Raw genomic sequence first — 25,637 nt, 5'->3', positions numbered from 1 at the left:
AAGAGACAGAGGGGATATGATAGAAACCTTTAAATACATAAAGGGAATCAACTCGGTAAAGGAGGAGAGCATATTTAAAAGAAGAAATACTACCACAAGAGGACACCGTTTTAAACTAGAGGGGCAAAGGTTTAAAAGTAATATGAGGAAGTATTACTTTACTGAGAGAGTAGTGGATGCATGGAATAACCTTCCTGCAGAAGTGGTAGCTGCAAATATAGTGAAGGAGTTTAAGCATGCATGGGATAGGCATAAGGCTATCCTTCATATAAGATAGGGCCAAGGACTATTCATAGGATTCAGATATATTGGGCAGACTAGATGGGCCAAATGGTTCTTATCTGCCGACACATTCTATGTTTCTATGGTGATAAATCCTATCCAACAATGGTATGGGATTTCACTTATATATATGCACGTGTTTGTTCTATATTTTAAATGTTATATTTAATTTTAATTGAGTCACCTTGTACATTATCTTTTAGCACAGCAATCTACACAATCCCATCCCATGGCTAGATATTATACAGAATCCCATCCCATGGCTAGATGTGATACAGAATCCCATCCCATGGCTAGATATGATACAGAATCCCATCCCATGGCTGGATATGGTGAGGAATTCCATCCAATGGCTAGATGTGGTGAGGAATCCCATGGCTAGATAGTATACAGAATCCCATCCCATGGCTAGATGTGGTGAGGGATCCCATGGCTAGATAGTATACAGAATCCCATCCCATGGCTAGATGTGGTGAGGGATCCCATCCCCTGACTAGATGTGGTGAGGGATCCCATCTTATGGCTAGACATAATAAATATGGGATCCAATTCCACAGCTAGATGTGATACAGAATCCCATCCCATGGCTAGATGAGGTGAGGGATCCCATCCCATGACTAGATGTGGTGAGGGATCCCATCCCATGACTAGATGTGGTGAGAGATCCCATCCCATGGCTGGATGTGGTGAGGGATCCCATCCCATGGCTGGATGTGGTGAGGGATCCCATCCTATGACTAGATGTGGTGAGGGATCCCATCTTATGGCTAGATATAATAAATATGGGATCCATTTCCACAGCTAGATGTGATACAGAATCCCATCCCATGGCTAGATGAGGTGAGGGATCCCATCCCATGACTAGATGTGGTGAGGGATCCCATCCCATGACTAGATGTGGTGAGGGATCCCATCCCATGGCTGGATGTGGTGAGGGATCCCATCCCATGGCTGGATGTGGTGAGGGATCCCATCCCATGGCTGGATGTAATAAATATGGGATCCATTTCCATAGCTAGATGTGATACAGAATCCCAACCTATGGCTAGACATGATATGGGATCCTATCCCATGGCTAAATATGACATGGGACCCCATCCTATGGATGGACAGAAGGGGAATCCTAGCATAATACAGAATCCAATCCCATTGCTAGATTTGACAAGGCATGCCATCCTATGGATAAATACGACCTAGGGTCCTATACCTAAATACAAAATGAGATTTCATCCTCTGGCTAGATACAATAATGGATCTCGTCCCATGCTTAGATATAACATGGGGTCCCCCCTCTAGGCCTGGGCCAATCCGATGTATAGCAGTATATATTTTATAACACTCTCTGTTGTTACTGTGTATATTATTATATAGTCATTTTCCTGAGATCTCTACTTGATGACGTGATGGGAAGCAACGTGTGTATGTATGTATGTATGTGGATGTGAATGTATTAATGCTTTGTTCATTTCAATGTTTGTATAATTTAACAATGCAAAAATAAAAACCTAAAAAATAGAAAAAAAGTGTAGAAGGTGTAGACAATTTATGTACTTCCCAGAGATGACATCATCCCATCCTCCCTTGTTGCTATAGGTGTAGACCATTTATGTACTTCCAAAGGCCTGGCCAAAAACTCCCAGAGATGACGTCATCCTGTCCTGCCTTGTTACGACCGGGGTAGACCATTTATGTACCTCTCAAGGCCTGGCCAAAAACTCCCAGAGATATCATCCCATCCTGCCTTGTTGCTACAGCTGTAGGACATCCCATTCCTGCCTTGTTGCTACAGGTGTAGGACATCCCATTCCTGCTTTGTTGCTACAGGTGTGGGACATCCCATTCCTTCCTTGTTGCTACAGGTGTAGGACATCCCATTCCTGCCTTGTTGCTATAGGTGTGGGACATCCCATTCCTGCTTTGTTGCTACAGGTGTAGGACATCCCATCCTGCCTTGTTGCTACAGGTGTAGGACATCCCATCCTGCCTTGTTGCTATAGGTGTAGGACATCCCATCCTGCCTTGTTGCTATAGGTGTGGGACATCCCATTCCTGCTTTGTTGCTACAGGTGTAGGACATCCCATCCTGCCTTGTTGCTATAGGTGTAGGACATCCCATCCTGCCTTGTTGCTATAGGTGTGGGACATCCCATTCCTGCTTTGTTGCTACAGGTGTAGGACATCCCATCCTGCCTTGTTGCTACAGGTGTAGGACATCCCATCCTGCCTTGTTGCTACAGGTGTAGGACATCCCATCCTGCCTTGTTGCTATAGGTGTAGGACATCCCATACTGCCTTGTTGCTATAGGTGTGGGACATCCCATCCTGCCTTGTTGCTACAGGTGTAGGACATCCCATTCCTGCTTTGTTGCTACAGGTGTGGGACATCCCATTCCTTCCTTGTTGCTACAGGTGTAGGACATCCCATCCTGCCTTGTTGCTACAGGTGTAGGACATCCCATCCTGCCTTGTTGCTATAGGTGTAGGACATACCATACTGCCTTGTTGCTATAGGTGTGGGACATCCCATCCTGCCTTGTTGCTACAGGTGTAGGACATCCCATTCCTGCTTTGTTGCTACAGGTGTGGGACATCCCATTCCTTCCTTGTTGCTATAGGTGTGGGACATCCCATACTGCCTTGTTGCTATAGGTGTGGGACATCCCATTCCTTCCTTGTTGCTATAGGTGTAGGACATCCCATTCCTGCTTTGTTGCTATAGGTGTGGGACATCCCATTCCTGCTTTGTTGCTACAGGTGTGGGACATCCCATTCCTTCCTTGTTGCTATAGGTGTAGGACATCCCATTCCTGCTTTGTTGCTACAGGTGTGGGACATCCCATTCCTTCCTTGTTGCTATAGGTGTAGGACATCCCATTCCTGCTTTGTTGCTATAGGTGTGGGACACCCCATTCCTTCCTTGTTGCTATAGGTGTAGGACATCCCATTCCTGCTTTGTTGCTATAGGTGTGGGACATCCCATTCCTGCCTTGTTGCTATAGGTGTGGGACACCCCATTCCTTCCTTGTTGCTACAGGTGTAGGACATCCCATTCCTGCCTTGTTGCTATAGGTGTGGGACACCCCATTCCTTCCTTGTTGCTACAGGTGTAGGACATCCCATTCCTTCCTTGTTGCTATAGGTGTAGGACATCCCATTCCTTCCTTGTTGCTATAGGTGTAGGACATCCCATCCTGCCTTGTTGCTACAGGTGTAGGACATCCCATTCCTGCTTTGTTGCTACAGGTGTGGGACATCCCATTCCTTCCTTGTTGCTATAGGTGTGGGACATCCCATACTGCCTTGTTGCTATAGGTGTGGGACATCCCATTCCTTCCTTGTTGCTATAGGTGTAGGACATCCCATTCCTGCTTTGTTGCTATAGGTGTGGGACATCCCATTCCTGCTTTGTTGCTACAGGTGTGGGACATCCCATTCCTTCCTTGTTGCTATAGGTGTAGGACATCCCATTCCTGCTTTGTTGCTACAGGTGTGGGACATCCCATTCCTTCCTTGTTGCTATAGGTGTAGGACATCCCATTCCTGCTTTGTTGCTATAGGTGTGGGACACCCCATTCCTTCCTTGTTGCTATAGGTGTAGGACATCCCATTCCTGCTTTGTTGCTATAGGTGTGGGACATCCCATTCCTGCCTTGTTGCTATAGGTGTGGGACACCCCATCCTGCCTTGTTGCTACAGGTGTAGGACATCCCATCCTGCCTTGTTGCTACAGGTGTAGGACATCCCATCCTGCCTTGTTGCTATAGGTTTGGGACATCCCATTCCCGCTTTGTTGCTACAGGTGTAGGACATCCCATCCTGCCTTGTTGCTATAGGTGTAGGACATCCCATCCTGCCTTGTTGCTATAGGTTTGGGACATCCCATTCCTGCTTTGTTGCTACAGGTGTGGGACATCCCATTCCTGCTTTGTTGCTACAGGTGTAGGACATCCCATTCCTGCCTTGTTGCTATAGGTTTGGGACATCCCAGTCCTGCTTTGTTGCTACAGGTGTAGGACATCCCATTCCCGCCTTGCTACTATTGGGGTAGACTATTTAAGTTCCTCCCAAAGCCTGGCCACAAAACTCCCAGAGATGGTATCATCCCATCCTGCCTTGTTGCTATAGGTCAGTGATGGTGAACCTTGGCACCCCAGATGTTTTGGAACTACATTTCCCATGATGCTCAACTACACTGCAGAGTGCATGAGCATCATGGGAAATGTAGTTCCAAAACATCTGGGGTGCCAAGGTGTCCTTTGGTGTAGTAGACCATTTAAACTACCTCCCGAAGCCTGGCCACAAAACTCCCAGAGATGGTATCATCCCATCCTGCCTTGTTGCTGTAGGCCATTTATGTACCTTCTGAAGCCTAACTGGAAAACTCCCATAGATGGTATCATCCCATCCTGCCTTGTTGTTATAGGACGGTGTAGACCATTTAACTACCTCACGAAGCCTGGCCACAAAACCTCCCAGAGATGGTATCATCCCATCCTGCCTTGTTGCTAAAGGTGTAGGCCATTGACGTAACTTCTGAAGCCTAACTGGAAAACTCCCAGAGATGGTATCATCCTATCCTGCTTTATTGCTATAGGTGTAGGCGTATTGTTTTTTTGAAAAGTTGATGGCTGCGGTGGACTGACCTGCTCGATAGAGGGTCTTTTAGGTAGGTGAGAGAGGGTCTGTGGGTGGGTGGGTAGGTGAGAGAGGGTCTGTGGGTGGGTGGGTAGGTGAGAGAGGGTCTGTTTAGGTGAGAGAGAGGGTCTGTGGGTAGGTGAGAGAGCGTCTGTGGGTGGGTGGGTAGGTAGGTAGGTGAGAGAGGGTCTGTGGGTGGTTAGGTAGGTGAGAGAGGGTCTGTGGGTGGGTGGGTGGTTAGATGAGAGAGGGTCTGTGGGTGGTTAGGTAGGTGAGAGTGGGTCTGTGGGTGGTTAGGTAGGTGAGAGAGGGTCTGTGGGTGGGTGGGTAGGTGAGAGAGGGTCTGTGGGTGGGTGGGTAGGTGAGAGAGGGTCTGTTTAGGTGAGAGAGAGGGTCTGTGGGTAGGTGAGAGAGCGTCTGTGGGTGGGTGGGTAGGTAGGTAGGTGAGAGAGGGTCTGTGGGTGGTTAGGTAGGTGAGAGAGGGTCTGTGGGTGGGTGGGTGGTTAGATGAGAGAGGGTCTGTGGGTGGTTAGGTAGGTGAGAGAGGGTCTGTGGGTGGTTAGGTAGGTGAGAGAGGGTCTGTGGGTGGGTGGGTGGTTAGGTGAGAGAGGGTCTGTGGGTGGTTAGGTAGGTGAGAGTGGGTCTGTGGGTGGTTAGGTAGGTGAGAGAGGGTCTGTGGGTGGGTGGGTGGTTAGGTAGGTGAGAGAGGGTTTGGGTAGGTGAGAGAGGGTCTGTGGGTGGTTAGGTAGGTGAGAGAGGGTCTGTGGGTGGGTGGGTAGGTGAGAGAGGGTCTGTGGGTGGGTGGGTAGGTAGGTGAGAGAGGGTCTGTTTAGGTGAGAGAGAGGGTCTGTGGGTAGGTGAGAGAGCGTCTGTGGGTGGGTGGGTAGGTAGGTAGGTGAGAGAGGGTCTGTGGGTGGTTAGGTAGGTGAGAGAGGGTCTGTGGGTGGTTAGGTAGGTGAGAGAGGGTCTGTGGGTGGGTGGGTGGTTAGGTGAGAGAGGGTCTGTGGGTGGTTAGGTAGGTGAGAGAGGGTCTGTGGGTGGTTAGGTAGGTGAGAGAGGGTCTGTGGGTGGGTGGGTGGTTAGGTGAGAGAGGGTCTGTGGGTGGTTAGGTAGGTGAGAGAGGGTCTGTGGGTGGTTAGGTAGGTGAGAGAGGGTCTGTGGGTGGGTGGGTGGTTAGGTAGGTGAGAGAGGGTTTGGGTAGGTGAGAGAGGGTCGGTGGGTGAGTAGGTGAGAGAGGGTCTGTGGGTGGGTGGTTAGTAGGTGAGAGAGGGTCTGTGGGTGGTTAGGTAGGTGAGAAAGGGTCTTTTAGGTGAGAGAGGGTCTGTGGGTGGGTGGGTGGTTAGGTGAGAGAGGGTCTGTGGGTGGGTGGGTGGTTAGGTGAGAGAGGGTCTGTGGGTGGGTGGTTAGGTAGGTGAGAGAGGGCCTGTGGGTGGGTGGTTAGGTAGGTGAGAGAGGGCCTGTGGGTGGGTGGGTGGTTAGGTGAGAGAGGGCCTGTGGGTGGGTGTTTAGGTGAGAGAGGGCCTGTGGGTGGGTGGTTAGGTAGGGGAGAGAGGGCCTGTGGGTGGGTGTTTAGGTGAGAGAGGGCCTGTGGGTGGGTGGTTAGGTAGGTGAGAGAGGGCCATTTGGGGAAATTAACTCCCAATCAATCTGGCCTGACTGGATGAAAAAAAGTCAGTGGACCCTTGTTAAGGGGTCTGGGCTGCTACCTTAAGATACGGCCTAGTGGTCGTTTCCAAAGTTTCTAGTGGTAGTCGGGTAAAGGAACCCCCAAAGTCAGCAATAAGAATCCCACTTGGATCAAAAGATCGCAGTTTTATTGGTTAGCAGAACTTGTTTAAAACCAACGCGTTTCAGCCCATGGCTACATTTCTATGGGGGAGCTAGGTGACCAGTCAAGGCATTAAGTCCTGAAGAAAGGGGGGGGGGGGGTGGGAGTCTCTGCATTATTGCTAGGATGTTGCTAAAACACCGTCAGCCATTACTGCTCCCCCCCTACCATTGCAGGAGCGCAAGCTCTTCAATCCCCGCACTCGTGTGGTCCACTACCTCCTCCATCGCAGCATTGCGAAGCTCAGAAGTACTGCGACAGGGAAGACAGAGCGCACATGAGGGGGGGTTTGAAACAACTGGGGGTGTCTTAGCAATAAGGCAGGGTGGGTATGCCTCCATGTGTGGGAGTTTTCCGGTTAGGCTTCAGGAGGTACGAGGTACGTAGAACACCTATAATAAGGGCACTTTGGTTAAAGCTGAACAGTTCGTTTTTATCTCCAGGCGCCCCTCAGGTTTAAGTAATGGTGAATTAACCTTTCAAACACCGGTGTAGAAAGAAGTAGAACAAGAAACGGGAAACTACAACAGTAACAGATTATATTCACAAAGCACTACTCTGCCTTTAATGTGCACACATTCCTCATAGGTCACATCTGGATGGTGTATTGGGGGGTGGGGGGGGGGGGGGTGGTAATACAAAAAATGTAAGCAGCACAGTCTTTAGTAGATAGGATTATGGACACAAAATTGTACAGAACCGCAAAAAAACGTACTTCATCCGTTCGCTGCTGACAACTTTATCACAAAGTTTTCCGCCTTTTCTGATTGATTGACATTAACCATAAGAAAGTTCTTCAGGATTTCCAACAAAGTGACACCGGGACGTCTCAGGGAGCTCCGGCTGATTTCTGGATCTGTTCCTTCAGGATCAGGATGCTTTGCCTCTGCTCGGGGGGCAGCATTGCGATCTGATCTGGTGTCAGCTGTAGAACCTGCATGATGAGGGCGGCCTGCCGGGGAGAACAATACAAAGCTATTAGCAGAGCAGGAAAACTAAATTAAAATCGACGGGCGAAAGCCAGTGGTGTATGTTGGTTTTGTGTTGCCCTAGGGAAGACTCAAATGAACCCCCTCACCATCCATTAACAATTGTATCACCCCCTTCCTGTTTAAGATCCACCCCTTCATAAGTAAACTCCACCCCTTCCCATTAGAGCTCCACCTCTTCAAAGGTAGGGGGAGAGAGAGGAGAGGTAAGCGAGAGAGAAGAAAGAGGAGAGGTGACGGGGGCGAGAGAGAAGGAAAAAATAGGTGAGGTGAGCGAGAGAGAAGGAAAGAGGAGAGGTGAGCAAGAGAGAAGGAAAGAGGAGAGGTGAGCGAGAGAGAAGGAAAGAGGAGAGGGGGGGGCGAGAGAGAAGGAAAGAGGAGAGGTGGGGGGGGGGCGAGAGAGAAGGAAAGAGGAGAGGTGAGGGGGGGGCGAGAGAGAAGGAAAGAGGAGAGGTGAGGGGGGGGCGAGAGAGAAGGAAAGAGGAGAGGTGAGCAAGAGAGAAGGAAAGAGGAGAGGTGAGCAAGAGAGAAGGAAAGAGGAGAGGTGAGCAAGAGAGAAGGAAAGAGGAGAGGTGAGCAAGAGAGAAGGAAAGAGGAGAGGTGAGCAAGAGAGAAGGAAAGAGGAGAGGTGAGGGGGGGCGAGAGAGAAGGAAAGAGGAGAGGTGAGCAAGAGAGAAGGAAAGAGGAGAGGTGAGCGAGAGAGAAGGAAAGAGGAGAGGTGAGCAAGAGAGAAGGAAAGAGGAGAGGTGAGGGGGGGCGAGAGAGAAGGAAAGAGGAGAGGTGAGGGGGGGCGAGAGAGAAGGAAAGAGGAGAGGTGAGGGGGGCGAGAGAAAAGGAAAGAGGAGAGGTGAGCGAGAGAGAAGGAAAAAGGAGAGGTGAGCGAGAGAGAAGGAAAGAGGAGAGGTGAGCGAGAGAGAAGGAAAGAGGAGAGGTGAGCGAGAGAGAAGGAAAGAGGAGAGGTGAGCAAGAGAGAAGGAAAGAGGAGAGGTGAGGTGAGCGAGAGAGAAGGAAAGAGGAGAGGTGAGGGGGGCGAGAGAGAAGGAAAGAAGAGAGGTGAGGGGGGGGGCGAGAGAAAAGGAAAGAGGAGAGGTGAGGGGGGTGAGAGACAAGGAAAGAGGAGAGGAGAGGTGAGGGGGGCGAGAGAGAAGGAAAGAGGAGAGGTGAGGGGGGTGAGAGACAAGGAAAGAGGAGAGGTGAGGTGAGCGAGAGAGAAGGAAAGAGGAGAGGTGAGCAAGAGAGAAGGAAAGAGGAGAGGTGAGGGGGGCGAGAGAGAAGGAAAGAGGAGAGGAGGGGGGCGAGAGAGAAGGAAAGAGGAGAGGTGAGGGGGGCGAGAGAGAAGGAAAGAGGAGAGGTGAGGGGGGCGAGAGAGAAGGAAAGAGGAGAGGTGAGGGGGGGGCGAGAGAGAAGGAAAGAGGAGAGGTGAGGGGGGGGCGAGAGAGAAGGAAAGAAGAGAGGAGGGGGGCGAGAGGGAAGGAAAGAGGAGAGGTGAGGGGGGCGAGAGAGAAGGAAAGAGGAGAGGTGAGCAAGAGAGAAGGAAAGAAGAGAGGTGAGGGGGGGGCGAGAGAGAAGGAAAGAGGAGAGGTGAGCAAGAGAGAAGGAAAGAGGAGAGGTGAGGGGGGGCGAGAGAGAAGGAAAGAGGAGAGGTGAGGGGGGGCGAGAGAGAAGGAAAGAGGAGAGGTGAGGGGGGCGAGAGAAAAGGAAAGAGGAGAGGAGAGGTGAACAAGAGAGAAGGAAAGAGGAGAGGTGAGGTGAGCGAGAGAGAAGGAAAGAGGTGAGGTGAGCGAGAGAGAAGGAAAGAGGTGAGGTGAGCGAGAGAGAAGGAAAGAGGAGAGGTGAACAAGAGAGAAGGAAAGAGGAGAGGTGAGGGGGGCGAGAGAGAAGGAAAGAAGAGAGGTGAGGGGGGGGGCGAGAGAGAAGGAAAGAGGAGAGGTGAGGGGGGTGAGAGACAAGGAAAGAGGAGAGGTGAGGGGGGCGAGAGAGAAGGAAAGAGGAGAGGTGAGGTGAGCGAGAGAGACGGAAAGAAGAGAGGTGAGGGGGGGGCGAGAGAGAAGGAAAGAGGAGAGGTGAGGGGGGGCGAGAGAGAAGGAAAGAGGAGAGGTGAGGGGGGCGAGAGAAAAGGAAAGAGGAGAGGTGAGCGAGAGAGAAGGAAAAAGGAGAGGTGAGCGAGAGAGAAGGAAAGAGGAGAGGTGAGCGAGAGAGAAGGAAAGAGGAGAGGTGAGCGAGAGAGAAGGAAAGAGGAGAGGTGAGCAAGAGAGAAGGAAAGAGGAGAGGTGAGGTGAGCGAGAGAGAAGGAAAGAGGAGAGGTGAGGGGGGCGAGAGAGAAGGAAAGAAGAGAGGTGAGGGGGGGGGCGAGAGAAAAGGAAAGAGGAGAGGTGAGGGGGGTGAGAGACAAGGAAAGAGGAGAGGAGAGGTGAGGGGGGCGAGAGAGAAGGAAAGAGGAGAGGTGAGGGGGGTGAGAGACAAGGAAAGAGGAGAGGTGAGGTGAGCGAGAGAGAAGGAAAGAGGAGAGGTGAGCAAGAGAGAAGGAAAGAGGAGAGGTGAGGGGGGCGAGAGAGAAGGAAAGAGGAGAGGAGGGGGGCGAGAGAGAAGGAAAGAGGAGAGGTGAGGGGGGCGAGAGAGAAGGAAAGAGGAGAGGTGAGGGGGGCGAGAGAGAAGGAAAGAGGAGAGGTGAGGGGGGGGCGAGAGAGAAGGAAAGAGGAGAGGTGAGGGGGGGGCGAGAGAGAAGGAAAGAAGAGAGGAGGGGGGCGAGAGGGAAGGAAAGAGGAGAGGTGAGGGGGGCGAGAGAGAAGGAAAGAGGAGAGGTGAGCAAGAGAGAAGGAAAGAAGAGAGGTGAGGGGGGGGCGAGAGAGAAGGAAAGAGGAGAGGTGAGCAAGAGAGAAGGAAAGAGGAGAGGTGAGGGGGGGCGAGAGAGAAGGAAAGAGGAGAGGTGAGGGGGGGCGAGAGAGAAGGAAAGAGGAGAGGTGAGGGGGGCGAGAGAAAAGGAAAGAGGAGAGGAGAGGTGAACAAGAGAGAAGGAAAGAGGAGAGGTGAGGTGAGCGAGAGAGAAGGAAAGAGGTGAGGTGAGCGAGAGAGAAGGAAAGAGGTGAGGTGAGCGAGAGAGAAGGAAAGAGGAGAGGTGAACAAGAGAGAAGGAAAGAGGAGAGGTGAGGGGGGCGAGAGAGAAGGAAAGAAGAGAGGTGAGGGGGGGGGGCGAGAGAGAAGGAAAGAGGAGAGGTGAGGGGGGTGAGAGACAAGGAAAGAGGAGAGGTGAGGGGGGCGAGAGAGAAGGAAAGAGGAGAGGTGAGGTGAGCGAGAGAGACGGAAAGAAGAGAGGTGAGGGGGGGGCGAGAGAGAAGGAAAGAGGAGAGGTGAGGGGGGCGAGAGAGAAGGAAAGAGGAGAGGTGAGCAAGAGAGAAGGAAAGAGGAGAGGTGAGGGGGGGCGAGAGAGAAGGAAAGAGGAGAGGTGAGGGGGGGCGAGAGAGAAGGAAAGAGGAGAGGTGAGGGGGGCGAGAGAAAAGGAAAGAGGAGAGGTGAGCGAGAGAGAAGGAAAAAGGAGAGGTGAGCGAGAGAGAAGGAAAGAGGAGAGGTGAGCGAGAGAGAAGGAAAGAGGAGAGGTGAGCGAGAGAGAAGGAAAGAGGAGAGGTGAGCAAGAGAGAAGGAAAGAGGAGAGGTGAGGTGAGCGAGAGAGAAGGAAAGAGGAGAGGTGAGGGGGGCGAGAGAGAAGGAAAGAAGAGAGGTGAGGGGGGGGGCGAGAGAAAAGGAAAGAGGAGAGGTGAGGGGGGTGAGAGACAAGGAAAGAGGAGAGGAGAGGTGAGGGGGGCGAGAGAGAAGGAAAGAGGAGAGGTGAGGGGGGTGAGAGACAAGGAAAGAGGAGAGGTGAGGTGAGCGAGAGAGAAGGAAAGAGGAGAGGTGAGCAAGAGAGAAGGAAAGAGGAGAGGTGAGGGGGGCGAGAGAGAAGGAAAGAGGAGAGGAGGGGGGCGAGAGAGAAGGAAAGAGGAGAGGTGAGGGGGGCGAGAGAGAAGGAAAGAGGAGAGGTGAGGGGGGCGAGAGAGAAGGAAAGAGGAGAGGTGAGGGGGGGGCGAGAGAGAAGGAAAGAGGAGAGGTGAGGGGGGGGCGAGAGAGAAGGAAAGAAGAGAGGAGGGGGGCGAGAGGGAAGGAAAGAGGAGAGGTGAGGGGGGCGAGAGAGAAGGAAAGAGGAGAGGTGAGCAAGAGAGAAGGAAAGAAGAGAGGTGAGGGGGGGGCGAGAGAGAAGGAAAGAGGAGAGGTGAGCAAGAGAGAAGGAAAGAGGAGAGGTGAGGGGGGGCGAGAGAGAAGGAAAGAGGAGAGGTGAGGGGGGGCGAGAGAGAAGGAAAGAGGAGAGGTGAGGGGGGCGAGAGAAAAGGAAAGAGGAGAGGAGAGGTGAACAAGAGAGAAGGAAAGAGGAGAGGTGAGGTGAGCGAGAGAGAAGGAAAGAGGTGAGGTGAGCGAGAGAGAAGGAAAGAGGTGAGGTGAGCGAGAGAGAAGGAAAGAGGAGAGGTGAACAAGAGAGAAGGAAAGAGGAGAGGTGAGGGGGGCGAGAGAGAAGGAAAGAAGAGAGGTGAGGGGGGGGGCGAGAGAGAAGGAAAGAGGAGAGGTGAGGGGGGTGAGAGACAAGGAAAGAGGAGAGGTGAGGGGGGCGAGAGAGAAGGAAAGAGGAGAGGTGAGGTGAGCGAGAGAGACGGAAAGAAGAGAGGTGAGGGGGGGGCGAGAGAGAAGGAAAGAGGAGAGGTGAGGGGGGCGAGAGAGAAGGAAAGAGGAGAGGTGAGGGGGGCGAGAGAGAAGGAAAGAGGAGAGGTGAGGGGGGCAAGAGAGAAGGAAAGAGGAGAGGTGAGCGAGAGAGAAGGAAAGAGGAGAGTTGAGCGAGAGAGAAGGAAAGAGGAGAGGTGAGGGGGCGAGAGAGAACGAAAGAGGAGAGGTGAGGGGGGCGAGAGAGAATGAAAGAGGAGAGGTGAGGGGGGCGAGAGAGAAGGAAAGAAGAGAGGTGAGGGGGGCGAGAGAGAAGGAAAGAAGAGAGGTGAGGGGGCGAGAGAGAATGAAAGAGGAGAGGTGAGGGGGGCGAGAGAAAATGAAAGAGGAGAGGTGAGGGGGGCGAGAGAGAAGGAAAGAGGAGAGGGGCAAGAGAGAGAAGGGAGAGAGAGAGGGGGCGAGAGAGAGGGGCCGGGAAGAGGCTAACATCTCAGGGTACTACTGCCTATGTGTGTAATTTACGCTGCTTTTTAGGCCCCTTTCACATTTGTGCGACTTGTCCTGCGTCTTGGGACTGCAATGTCCCATGACAAGTCGTACCCCATGATTTCCAATGAGTACTGCTCATTTCTGTGCAACTTCAAAGAAGTCCCTGCACTACTTTTTAATTTTAATGCGTTTTGAGGTCCATAGACAGAGGCATTGCTTCAAGTCCAGTCAAAAATTGCTGCAAAATCGTGCGACTTTTAGGTCGCACAAGTGTGATAGGGGCATTACTAAAAATCTGTTTGTTTCTTCGCCCTACTTCACAGTGAGCAAAAAAACAGAGATCATTCCCTGTGTACAGAGCTCTGTGTTGATAGTCAACACAGGACTCTGCGCTGTGATTGGACACAGCCGATCACCAGGTCCCCAGTCATGAATCATTGGCTGGGGCCTGCTGGCAAAATCCCGCTTTATCTAATCACAGAAGAAGTCAGCGGGGGCTAAGTTATGCGCACGTGCGCGCCCTGTGCCCGCAAGAGGCCAGCGATGCATGGGACCGTCACTGTGCCTGTGGGAGCTGCCCGTCCACAGTACATTGCACGCGGACAGTCCTAAAGAGGTTCAACAGTTCTGAACGCCCAGGGGGAGGGAAGGATTGGTGGTCATGTGATCATAGTCACAGTGATTACATGATCGGAAGCCATGCAATGGCCACCCGCGATCACTCCCCAGTGATTAAAACCTTTTCTTACCTTTTCGTGGTCCTGTGGGGTCACCTGACTCTGTCCAGGACTAAACCCGCCCTGTCCTGAAGCTGCCTGAACGCCAGGGACCTGCAGGAAAAAAGGACAATGATGTACAATGATTGGCCAATGAGACAAATGGAAGAAAAAAAAAAAAGTTAAAGTTTGGATGTTATCGGCCAATTGTAGAATTCTGCCCAATAGTGAAAAGTCGTCCCCGACCCTTTTGCAGGGACAAAGTCATCCAGCGCCCAGGGCAAAGATGCCAAACTGCACCCTCCCCCGTTTATAATGTGCAAGTTGAGAATATCCTACACCCAGTAAACCATTGCGCCCAGGGCAATCGTCCCTACCGCCCGCCCACCCCTTGTCCCGGCCCTGGTGAAAACGTTATCCTAATTACAGGAAGGGCCCCGTGTTGAATGGGTTTTTGTTTGCATCAGATGGTTTTTGCAATTTAATACAAGTCTAGGGGAATTAAAGCTCTAGGCCAGTGATGGGGAACCTTGGCACCCCAGATATTTTTGAACTATGTTTCCCATGATGCTCAGCTACATTGCAGAGTGCATGAGCATCATGGGAAATGTAGTTCCAAAACATCTGGGGGTGCCAAGGTTCGCCATCACTGCTCTAGGGGAATGAAGGCTAGTGAATAAATAAATCACACCAAATAAATAAATAAAATAAAAATGCATAACAAATAATCTACTATAAATACTCCATCCCCCCTGATAAAGCTCATTGGTGATGAAACATGTTGGGTGCTCCACCCAATATGTTTCGTCATCAATGAGCGTCATCAGGGGGGATGGAGTATTTACAGTAGATTATTTGTTATGCATTTTTATTTTATTTAGTGTGATTTATTTATTCACCGTGGTTGTTTACAGACGCACTTGCACTTTGTGATACAAGATGAAGACTATCTCCTAATCTTATCAAGGAAGCGCACCAACTTATTTAGGAGGTTCAGTTTTGTACTCCGATGCTTTGTATACACTGAGCACAAAAATATCTTTTCTATATATACACAAATCTTATTTTAGCATTAAACATATTGGCAAAAAAAAAAAAAACATTTATTGCTGTCCATGACCCTCCTGGGGAGATTTTCCCTCACTTCCTGCCCTTGTAACAGGACAAAGAAGACAGGAGCGAAATAACTTTCCAGACGCCTCCTCTGTCTGCTTTCTATTGCATTCTGGTACTATCATCTCAGCTACTAAGGCTCTGTTCACACCATGCAAGTGCGACGAAACGCGCGCGTTTCCGTGTGTCGTGTTCAGGGCAGCCTATTCATTTCAATGGGCTGCCCTATGATCGAGAAACATGCAAACGTAGTCCCTGACCCTTTCACAAAACCGCATTGCACTGAACCACACTGAGCTATTATCTCAGCTAGTAAGGCTCCAGTCACACCATGCAGATGTGACGAAACGCACGTGTTTCCATGTGTCGTGTTTAGGGCAGCCTATTCATTTTAATGGGCTGCCCTATGCTCGAGAAACATGCAAAAGAAGTCCCTGACCCTTCTGCAAAATTTCGTTGCACTGAACAACGTGGAGCTATCATCTCAGCTACTAAGGCTCCGGTCACACCATGGAGGTGTGACGAAACGCGTGTGTTTCTATGTGTCGTGTTCAGGGCAGCCTATTCATTTTAATGGGCTGCCCTATGCTCGAGAAACATGCAAAAGAAGTTCCTGACCCTTCTGCAAAATTGCATTGCACTGAACAACGTGGAGCTATCATCTCAGCTACTAAGGCTCCGGTCACACCATGGAGGTGTGACGAAACGTGCGCGTTTCTATGTGTAGTGTTGAGGGCAGCCCTATGCTCAAGAAACACTCAAAAGAAGTCCCTGACCCTTTTGCAAAATCGCCTTGCACTGAATGACATGGAGCTATCATCCCAGCTACTAAGGCTCTGGTCACACCATTCAGGTGCGACGAAACGCGTGCGTTTCTGTGCGTCGTGTTGAGGGCAGCCTATTAATTTCAATGGGCTGCCCTATGCTCGAGAAACATGAAAAAAAAGTCATCCCTGACCCTTTTGCAAAATCGCTTTGCACAGAATGATATGGAACTATCATCTCACCTACTAAGGCTCCGGTCACACCATGCAGGTGCGACGAAACGCACGCGTTTCTGTGCGTCGTGTTGAGGGCAGCCTATTAATTTCAATGGGCTGCCCTATGCTCGAGAAACATGCAAAAAAGTCATCCCTGACCCTTTTGCAAAATCGCGTTGCACTGAATGATATGGAACTATCATCTCACCTACTAAGGCTCCGGTCACACCATGCAGGTGCGACGAAACGCGTGTGTTTCCGTGTGTCATGTGCAGGGCAGCCCATTTCAATGGTCTGCCCTATGCTCGAGAAACATGCAAAAAGAAGTCCCTGGCCCTTTTGCAAAATCGCGTAGTACTGAACCACATGGAGCTATCATCTCAGCTAGTAAGGCTCCGGTCACACCAGGTGTGACGAAATGCGTGCGTTTGTGTGTCGTGTGCAGGGCAGCCTATTCATTTCAATGCTCGAGAAACATGCAAAAGAAGTCCCTGACCCTTTTGCAAAATCATGTTGCACTGAATGAGATGGAGCCATCATCTCAGCTACTAAGGCTCTGGTCACACTATGCAAGTGCGACGAAACGCGTGCTTTTGTGTGTCGTGTGCAGGGCAGCCTATTCATTTCAATGCTCGAGAAACACGCAAAAGAAGTCCCTGACCCTTTTGCAAAATCGCGTTGAACTGAACCACATGGAGCTATCATCTCAGCCAGTAAGGCTCCAGCCACACCATGCAGGTGTGACGTAACGCGCACGTTTCCGTGTCTCGTGTGCTGCCTCTGCCGCTAAGGGGGGAGCGATTGGGGGGTGGTAAACTACATGCTAGTGTTACGCTATACTCCAACAGAGATACTATCAATCTAAACTGACATCCATATATCGACAATTACACAAAGAAAAAAAAAAATTTTCAAACCTGTCTTGCGGGCTGAGGACCCCCTTGCCCCGGTACAGGTCCCTGGATTCCAGGTATAGGTCCCTTTGGCCCCGGGACATTGGGGCCTCTCTGCTCCCCTGCTCGAGGTTCCATTGCTCTGGGATCTCTTGCACCTAGAAGGGATGAAGATGTACAGTAAATATATAGGTCTCAGCTCTGGAGCCTCAGATGTGGTCATCATTTATCGCCTAGATGACATTACCTCGCGCATCCATAGGAGGTCCTCGTGGATCCATTATGGGGCCTCCTCTTGGTTCTCCCATCATAGTTCGTGGTGGTTCAACCATTGGTCCTCCTCTGATATCCATCGCTGCCGGGCCTCGCTCATGAAGAAGAGGGGGGCCACCCTGCATGGGCGGGGGCAAGTAACCCCGACTAAAAACAAAGGACAGTCTGTAAATCACTTCCCACAAAACTCCAGACTGGGAGGGGAGGAGTATTTTTTCTAGAAAATTACTTTGAACCCCCAAACATTAGTACACATATTGTATATAAATAAATATACACACACACATACATCTATATATATATATATACACACACACATATACAACCACTGGAAGTCACATGACGTACCAGGTTCGTGATAAGGCGGCAAGTGGCTAAAGAGGTAAGTCCACGGAGTGGCATGCACCCTTGGACTTAACTGCAATCCAGGACATAGTACAAAGTGGCTGAACTCCTGGAGTTTAATTATTTCTCGAATTACCTGATTGGTTGTTCGTCACTTGTGACGGTGAGCAGTGTTCCTCCTCTGGGGTCATTGGGACCGTCTCCAAGAAGACCACGGGGTGGAATGCCAACTGTTGGGGGGCCTCTCTGTACGGGGGCTCGAGGATCAGGAATGGGACCTAGGTTTAATAATGGATCCATACGTCAGATTTGTTTGCTATCTACAAAATTATTATACGTTCACATGCAGAAAAAAAATAGTCTAATATAATTTTCTCAATGTCTTCCCAAGATCAATACACAACCAAAACCCCAATAATTAAGATCCAACCCCAAAGCAACAGAAGGATTTTTCTTTTTAATCAGAAACATAGAAGTGCCGAATCAAATCCATCCACATATGTTGATCATTAAAGACCTGCCATGGCAAACAAAATGTCAGCTGATTTGCCAGCTTCCTGCCCACCCAAGACAAACGACTTTAACCCCTTTTCCGCCTGCCCCGGTGTCCCTTTAAATAGCTTGAATTAGGGTAAGGGATAAGGGGGTAGCACTTGCCCTCCCTGTATGGGGCCCAGGCCCCAGGAGTTCCAACAGGGGGGGGCCCATAAGTTCAAACGGGGGGGCTCATATGTTCCAACGGGGGGGGGAGCACCAAGTTCCAACAGGGGGGCCCCAAAAGTTCAACAGAAGGGGCCCGGGCCCCATAAGTTCAACAGGGGGGGGCCCATAAGTTCAACAGGGGGGGCCCAAAACAGCAGGAGTGGGCAGGCACAGTTACTGGAACCAATACCCCCCTCCCCTGTGGCCCTCGCTCTGTTTAAAAAGGCTTCAGTTTATGAATGAACAGGAAGCCTCTGTATAGAGTGCTTCCTATTCATTCACTCTGCAGAAGAAAAAGGATTGAGGAATCTGTGTCCCCAATCTTGTTCTCTTGTCTCAAAAGGGAGATGTTGGGCATCTGTTTTAGATCAGAGTGTCTCAACGAGGGTTCCTCCTGAGGCTGCTAGGGGTTCCTCCTGAGACTGCTGGGGATTCCTCCTGAGGCTGCTAGGTGTTCCTCCTGAGGCTGCTAGGGATTCCTCCTGAGGCTGCTGGGGTTCCTCCTGAGGCTGCTGGGGTTCCTCCTGAGGCTGCTGGGGTTCCTCCTGAGGCTGCTAGGGGTTCCTCCTGAGGCTGCTAGGGGTTCCTCCTGAGGCTGCTAGGTGTTCCTCCTGAGGCTGCTGGGAGTTCCTCCTGAGGCTGCTGGGAGTTCCTCCTGAGGCTGCTGGGAGTTCCTCCTGAGGCTGCTGGGGGTTCCTCCTGAGGCTGCTGGGGGTTCCTCCTGAGGCTGCTGGGGGTTCCTCCTGAGGCTGCTGGGGGTTCCTCCTGAGGCTGCTGGGTGTTCCTCCTGAGGCTGCTGGGAGTTCCTCCTGAGGCTGCTAGGGGTTCCTCCTGAGGCTGCTAGGGATTCCTCCTGAGGCTGCTGGGGGTTCCTCCTGAGGCTGCTGGGGGTTCCTCCTGAGGCTGCTAGGGATTCCTCCTGAGGCTGCTGGGGGTTCCTCCTGAGATTGCTGGGGGTTCCTTGAGCAGTAGGCAATTTCTGCCTCTCAGATAAGTTCCCAATGACACCATTGTTCCTTTTAGCTATCTGTAAGGGGGGTAATTCTTCCCAATGATGACAAGAGTAAGGAGCATTCTTCCCATTGACTGTCACACTAATGTATCATGAGTTGTAGATTTTTAATTTTTAGCAGGGGTTCCCCGAGACCAGAAAATTATTTCAAGGGTTCCTCTGTGTTGAAAAGGTTGAGAAAGGCTGGTTTAGACCCCTGATATCTCACCAACCCCCACAGAGCAGTAAAAAAAAAAAAAAAAAAAAAGACTAAAATTGGAAAAAAATAATAATAATAAAAAAACAAAAAAAAAAAAAAAAACATAATTAAGGGCTCATTCTGGTTGCATAAATGATGATCAGAAGCTGATCCCACCAGCTATTGATCTTATCCCCGACTGAGCATTGGCTTGTACAGTTCAATCTTTGCTAGCTAAAAAGGTTAGCCAAAAATAAATAAAATTAAAAAAAAAGGGGGGGGGGAATCTTCCATTTGCCATGAAAGTTCTGCCTAAAATTGTATGTAGAGAGATTTCCCTTCACTTCCTGTCCTGGAGAAACTTCCATCTTATTGATCATTAGGCTATTAGATTGTAAGCTCCTATTAGCAGAGCCCTCCTAATCCTCTTGTAATGTACTGTACCTGTGCAGTCTCCCTTTAATATTGTAGAGCACTGCGCAAACTGTCAGACGATACATAAATCCTGTATAATATGAATAGGAATGGGAACAGGTCCCCATTGGATGATTTAGTACCCCCCCCCCCCCTGTTCTAGTGACAACTCTAAAACTTTGGATTTTCCCACAATTTTTTTTTATTATCTGAACATATAAATAATAATAATATCAATATGAAAGAGAATGACAGGGATATGAATAATAATAATATGAATAATAAAAATATGAAGAATAGGAATTATAAAATAATACTAATAATATAATATTAATAATAATAGTATAGATCCTAACACATTACCCAGTCCATACCAGGATAGATCCTAACACATTACCCAGTCCATACCAGTATAGATCCTAACACATTACCCAGTCCATACCAGTATAGATCCTAACACATTACCCAGTCCATACCAGTATAGATCCTAACACATTACCCAGTCCATACCAGTATAGATCCTAACACATTACCCAGTCCATACCAGTATAGATCCTAACACATTACCCAGTCCATACCAGGATAGATCCTAACACATTACCCAGTCCATACCAGTATAGATCCTAACACCTTACCCAGTCCATACCAGTATAGATCCTAACACATTACCCAGTCCATACCAGTATAGATCCTAACACATTACCCAGTCCATACCAGTATAGATCCTAACACATTACCCAGTCCATACCAGTATAGATCCTAACACATTACCCAGTCCATACCAGGATAGATCCTAACACATTACCCAGTCCATACCAGTATAGATCCTAACACCTTACCCAGTCCATACCAGTATAGATCCTAACACATTACCCAGTCCACACCAGTATAGATCCAAACAAATTACCCAGTCCATACCAGTATAGATCCTAACACATTACCCAGTCCATACCAGTATAGATCCAAATAAATTACCCAGTCCATACCAGCATAGATCCTAACACATTACCCAGTCCACACCAGTATAGATCCTAACAAATTACCCAGTCTATACCAGTATAGATCCTAACACATTACCCAGTCCATACCAGTATAGATCCTAACACATTACCCAGTCCATACCGGTATAGATCCTAACAAATTACCCAGTCCATACCAGTATAGATCCTAACACATTACCCAGTCCATACCAGTATAGATCCTAAAACATTACCCAGTCCATACCAGTATAGATCCTAACACATTACCCAGTCCACACCAGTATAGATCCTAACACATTACCCAGTCCACACCAGTATAGATCCAAACAAATTACCCAGTCCATACCAGTATAGATCCTAACACATTACCCAGTCCATATCAGTATACATCCTAAAACGTTACCCAGTCCATACCAGTATAGATCCTAAAACGTTACCCAGTCCATACCAGTATAGATCCTAACACATTACCCAGTCCATACCAGTATAGAGCCTAACACATTACCCAGTCCATACCAGTATAGATCCTAACACATTACCCAGTCCATATCAGTATAGATCCTAACCCATTACCCAGTCTATACCAGTATAGATCCTAACACATTACCCAGTCCATACCAGTATAGATCCTAACACCTTACCCAGTCCATACCAGTATAGATCTGAACACCTTACCCATTCCATACCAGTATAGATCCTAACACATTACACAGTCCGTACCAGTATAGATCCTAACACCTTACCCAGTCCATACCAGTATAGATCCTAACACATTACCCAGTCCACACCAGTATAGATCCTAACACATTACCCAGTCCACACCAGTATAGATCCAAACAAATTACCCAGTCCATACCAGTATAGATCCTAACACATTACCCAGTCCATACCAGTATAGATCCAAATAAATTACCCAGTCCATACCAGCATAGATCCTAACACATTACCCAGTCCACACCAGTATAGATCCTAACAAATTACCCAGTCTATACCAGTATAGATCCTAACACATTACCCAGTCCATACCAGTATAGATCCTAACACATTACCCAGTCCATACCAGTATAGATCATAACACCTTACCCAGTCCATACCAGTATAGATCCTAACACATTACCCAGTCCATACCAGTATAGATCCTAACACATTACCCAGTCCATACCAGTATAGATCCTAACACATTACCCAGTCCATACCAGTATAGATCCTAACACATTACCCAGTCCATACCAGGATAGATCCTAACACATTACCCAGTCCATACCAGTATAGATCCTAACACATTACCCAGTCCATACCAGTATAGATCCTAACACCTTACCCAGTCCATACCAGTATAGATCCTAACACATTACCCAGTCCACACCAGTATAGATCCTAACACATTACCCAGTCCACACCAGTATAGATCCAAACAAATTACCCAGTCCATACCAGTATAGATCCTAACACATTACCCAGTCCATACCAGTATAGATCCAAATAAATTACCCAGTCCATACCAGCATAGATCCTAACACATTACCCAGTCCACACCAGTATAGATCCTAACAAATTACCCAGTCTATACCAGTATAGATCCTAACACATTACCCAGTCCATACCAGTATAGATCCTAACACATTACCCAGTCCATACCGGTATAGATCCTAACAAATTACCCAGTCCATACCAGTATAGATCCTAACACATTACCCAGTCCATACCAGTATAGATCCTAAAACATTACCCAGTCCATACCAGTATAGATCCTAACACATTACCCAGTCCACACCAGTATAGATCCTAACACATTACCCAGTCCACACCAGTATAGATCCAAACAAATTACCCAGTCCATACCAGTATAGATCCTAACACATTACCCAGTCCATATCAGTATACATCCTAAAACGTTACCCAGTCCATACCAGTATAGATCCTAAAACGTTACCCAGTCCATACCAGTATAGATCCTAACACATTACCCAGTCCATACCAGTATAGAGCCTAACACATTACCCAGTCCATACCAGTATAGATCCTAACACATTACCCAGTCCATACCAGTATAGATCCTAACACATTACCCAGTCCATATCAGTATAGATCCTAACCCATTACCCAGTCTATACCAGTATAGATCCTAACACATTACCCAGTCCATACCAGTATAGATCCTAACACCTTACCCAGTCCATACCAGTATAGATCTGAACACCTTACCCATTCCATACCAGTATAGATCCTAACACATTACACAGTCCATACCAGTATAGATCCTAACGCATTACCCAGTCCGTACCAGTATAGATCTGAACACCTTACCCATTCCATACCAGTATAGATCCAACACATTACCCAGTCCATACCAGTATAGATATCCAGCATGATATTTCCCCATTGAGATCTGATGTGTTTTTTTGTTGATCAGTATATATGGGTGAATATATAATAAGTACACATTATATAGTACACAAATAATCACACACACACGCAGACAAAGCAGTTCATGCAGTTGATCCTGTAATGTGCAGTTTAGTTTTGGGAAGTCAGAACATTAAAAGTTACATTTTAGGTTCTTTTGCGATGCAGGAAAATGTCAGCCAATCACAGTGTAGATTCAGCGCAGGCACTGCAAGTCCAAAGTCACAAAAAGGAGACGACTTGTTAGTATGTTTACCATACACGTTGGGTTTGCTTTGCTTCAAAAATGATCCCCCATGTCGCTTTCTTGGTGCTTTAAAGCCTCCCTAAAAGTCCATGACAACGCTCACTAACAGCACCTGCAGCTTTTGAGGGGCGTTTATTCAGCTTTAGCTTTGCTTTGTTTTTTAGAGATATTGCAGTTATGAGATATCCCAGGATGCACTGGGAAACCAACAAGTGAACCAGAAAGAGGTCATTAGCAGTCACTTCCTGTTCATATGTATATTCTGGGAGTGTCTGGAGCAGACGTCACATCCGGTGTGCAGTGTGGAGCTGCAGGAAGGGGAGTAGGGTCCTGACTGCAGCGTAGCAACTAGCAGACGCCAAGCGTGGTGTGAAACATGGGAACGCTATAACGGAAGGTAAGGTAAGGATCAGCAGAGCTGGGGGACCAGAGAAGGAGGAACTAGCAATGTCACACATGGTGCGCAGCGTGGGAGTAATATCGCAGAAGGTGATCCGGGACCAGAGAGAGAGGAGGATCAGCAAACCAGATCAGCAGAGCTGGGGGGGTTATTACTGAGCAGGGAATCAGCAGAGATGGGGGTTACTAACGAGTGGGGGATGGGGGGGGGGGGGAAATCAGCAGAGATGGAGGTTACTACCGAGTGGGGGATGGGGGGGGGGGGGAAATCAGCAGAGATGGGGCTTACTACCATCTTACTACTGAGTGCAGCATTAGCAGAGATGGGGTTTACTACTGGATGCAGCATCAGCAGAGATGGGGGATACTACTGAGCAGAGGATAAGCAGAGATGGGGGTTACTACTGAGCAGAGGATAAGCAGAGATGGGGGTTACTACTGAGTGGGGGATAAGCAGAGATGGGGGTTACTACTGAGCAGAGGATAAGCAGAGATGGGGGTTACTACTGAGCGGGGGATAAGCAGAGATGGGGGTTACTACTGAGCAGAGGATAAGCAGAGATGAGGGTTACTACTGAGTGGGGGATCAGAAGAGATGGGGGTTACTACTAAATGGAGCATCACCAGAGCTGGGGGTTACTACTGATCGGGGGGTAAACCGAGATGAGGGTTACTACTGAGTGGGGGATAAGCAGAGATGAGGCTTACTACTGAGCGGGGGGATCAGCAGAGATGGGGGTTACTACTGAATGGAGCATCACCAGAGCTGGGGGTTACTACTGATCGGGGGGTAAACAGAGATGAGGGTTACTACTGAGTGGGGGATAAGCAGAGCTGGGGGTTACTACTAAGTGAGGGGATCAGCAGAGATGAGGGTTACTACTGAGTGGAGCATCACCAGAGCTGGGGGTTACTACTGAGTGGGGGGATCAACAGAAATAAGGGGTACTACTGGACGGGGGAATCAGCAGACATATACTGAGGGGGGCATCAGCAGAGCTGGGGTTTACCACCGAGTGGGGGGAGGGATGAGCAGAGCTGGGTGTACTAATGAGCCCGGGGCATCAGCAAAGCTGGGTGTACTAATAAGCAGGGCACCAGCAGAGCTGGGGGTACTAATGAGCCGGGCATCAGCAGAGCTGGCTGTACTAATGAGCAGGGCATCAGCAGAGCTGGGTGTACTAATGAGCAGAGCATCAGCAGAGCTGGGGGTACTAATAAGCAGGGCATCAGCAGAGCTGGGTGTACTAATGAGCAGGGCATCAGCAGAGCTGGGTGTACTAATGAGCAGGGCATCAGCAGAGCTGGGTGTACTAATGAGCAGGGCATCAGCAGAGCTGGGTGTACTAATGAGCAGGGCATCGGCAGAGCTGGGTGTACTAATGAGCAGGGCATCAGCACAGCTGGGGGTACTAATGAGCCTGGCATCAGCAGAGCTGGGTGTACTAATGAGCAGGGCATCAGCAGAGCTGGGTGTACTAATGAGCAGGGCATCAGCAGAGCTGGGTGTACTAATGAGCAGGGCATCAGCAGAGCTGGGTGTACTAATGAGCAGGGCATCGGCAGAGCTGGGTGTACTAATGAGCAGGGCATCGGCAGAGCTGGGTGTACAAATGAGCAGGGCATCAGCAGAGCTGGGGGTACTAATGAGCAGGGCATCAGCAGAGCTGGGGGTACTAATAAGCAGGGCATCAGCACAGCTGGGGGTACTAATGAGCCTGGCATCAGCAGAGCTGGGGGTACTAATAAGTCGGGCATCAGCAGAGCTGGGGGTACTAATGAGCCAGGCATCAGCAGAGCTGGGGGTACTAATGAGCAAGGCATCAGCACAGCTGGGGTACTAATGAGCAGGGCATCAGCAGAGCTGGGGGTACTAATGAGCAGGGCATCAGCAGAGCTGGGGGTACTAATGAGCAGGGCATCAGCAGAGCTGGGGGTACTAATGAGCAGGGCATCAGCAGAGCTGGGGGTACTAATGAGCAGGGCATCTGCTGAGTGAGGGTACCACTGAGCTGGGGTTCTGCTGGGCCCCTTTAAAACAAATAGAAATTCAACACACACAGGGCATTCGCC

General features: G+C 49.5%; 1 protein-coding gene across 2 annotated transcripts in view; it reads right to left on the bottom strand.

Moving 5' to 3' along the window:
* Positions 1-7,512: 7,512 nt before the first annotated feature.
* CSTF2 (cleavage stimulation factor subunit 2) overlaps positions 7,513-25,637 on the bottom strand; it is a 36,704-nt gene continuing 18,579 nt past the window's right edge. For both annotated transcript variants that reach the window (XM_082262668.1, XM_082262667.1), the window contains 5 exons: positions 17,363-17,504; positions 16,856-17,028; positions 16,633-16,766; positions 13,656-13,736; positions 7,513-7,697 (listed from right to left, as the gene is read on the bottom strand). In XM_082262668.1, coding sequence (XP_082118794.1) covers positions 7,575-7,697; positions 13,656-13,736; positions 16,633-16,766; positions 16,856-17,028; positions 17,363-17,504 — 653 coding nt within the window. In that variant the 3' untranslated portion in view covers positions 7,513-7,574. The remainder of the gene's footprint in view (positions 7,698-13,655; positions 13,737-16,632; positions 16,767-16,855; positions 17,029-17,362; positions 17,505-25,637) is intronic.

The sequence above is a fragment of the Pelophylax lessonae genome, assembly GCF_965119305.1.
Source record: "Pelophylax lessonae genome assembly, chromosome: 7".
In the NCBI taxonomy this organism is placed as follows: domain Eukaryota; kingdom Metazoa; phylum Chordata; class Amphibia; order Anura; family Ranidae; genus Pelophylax; species Pelophylax lessonae.
Note: the sequence above shows the minus strand (reverse complement) of the source record. Positions and strands in the feature narration are given on the sequence as shown.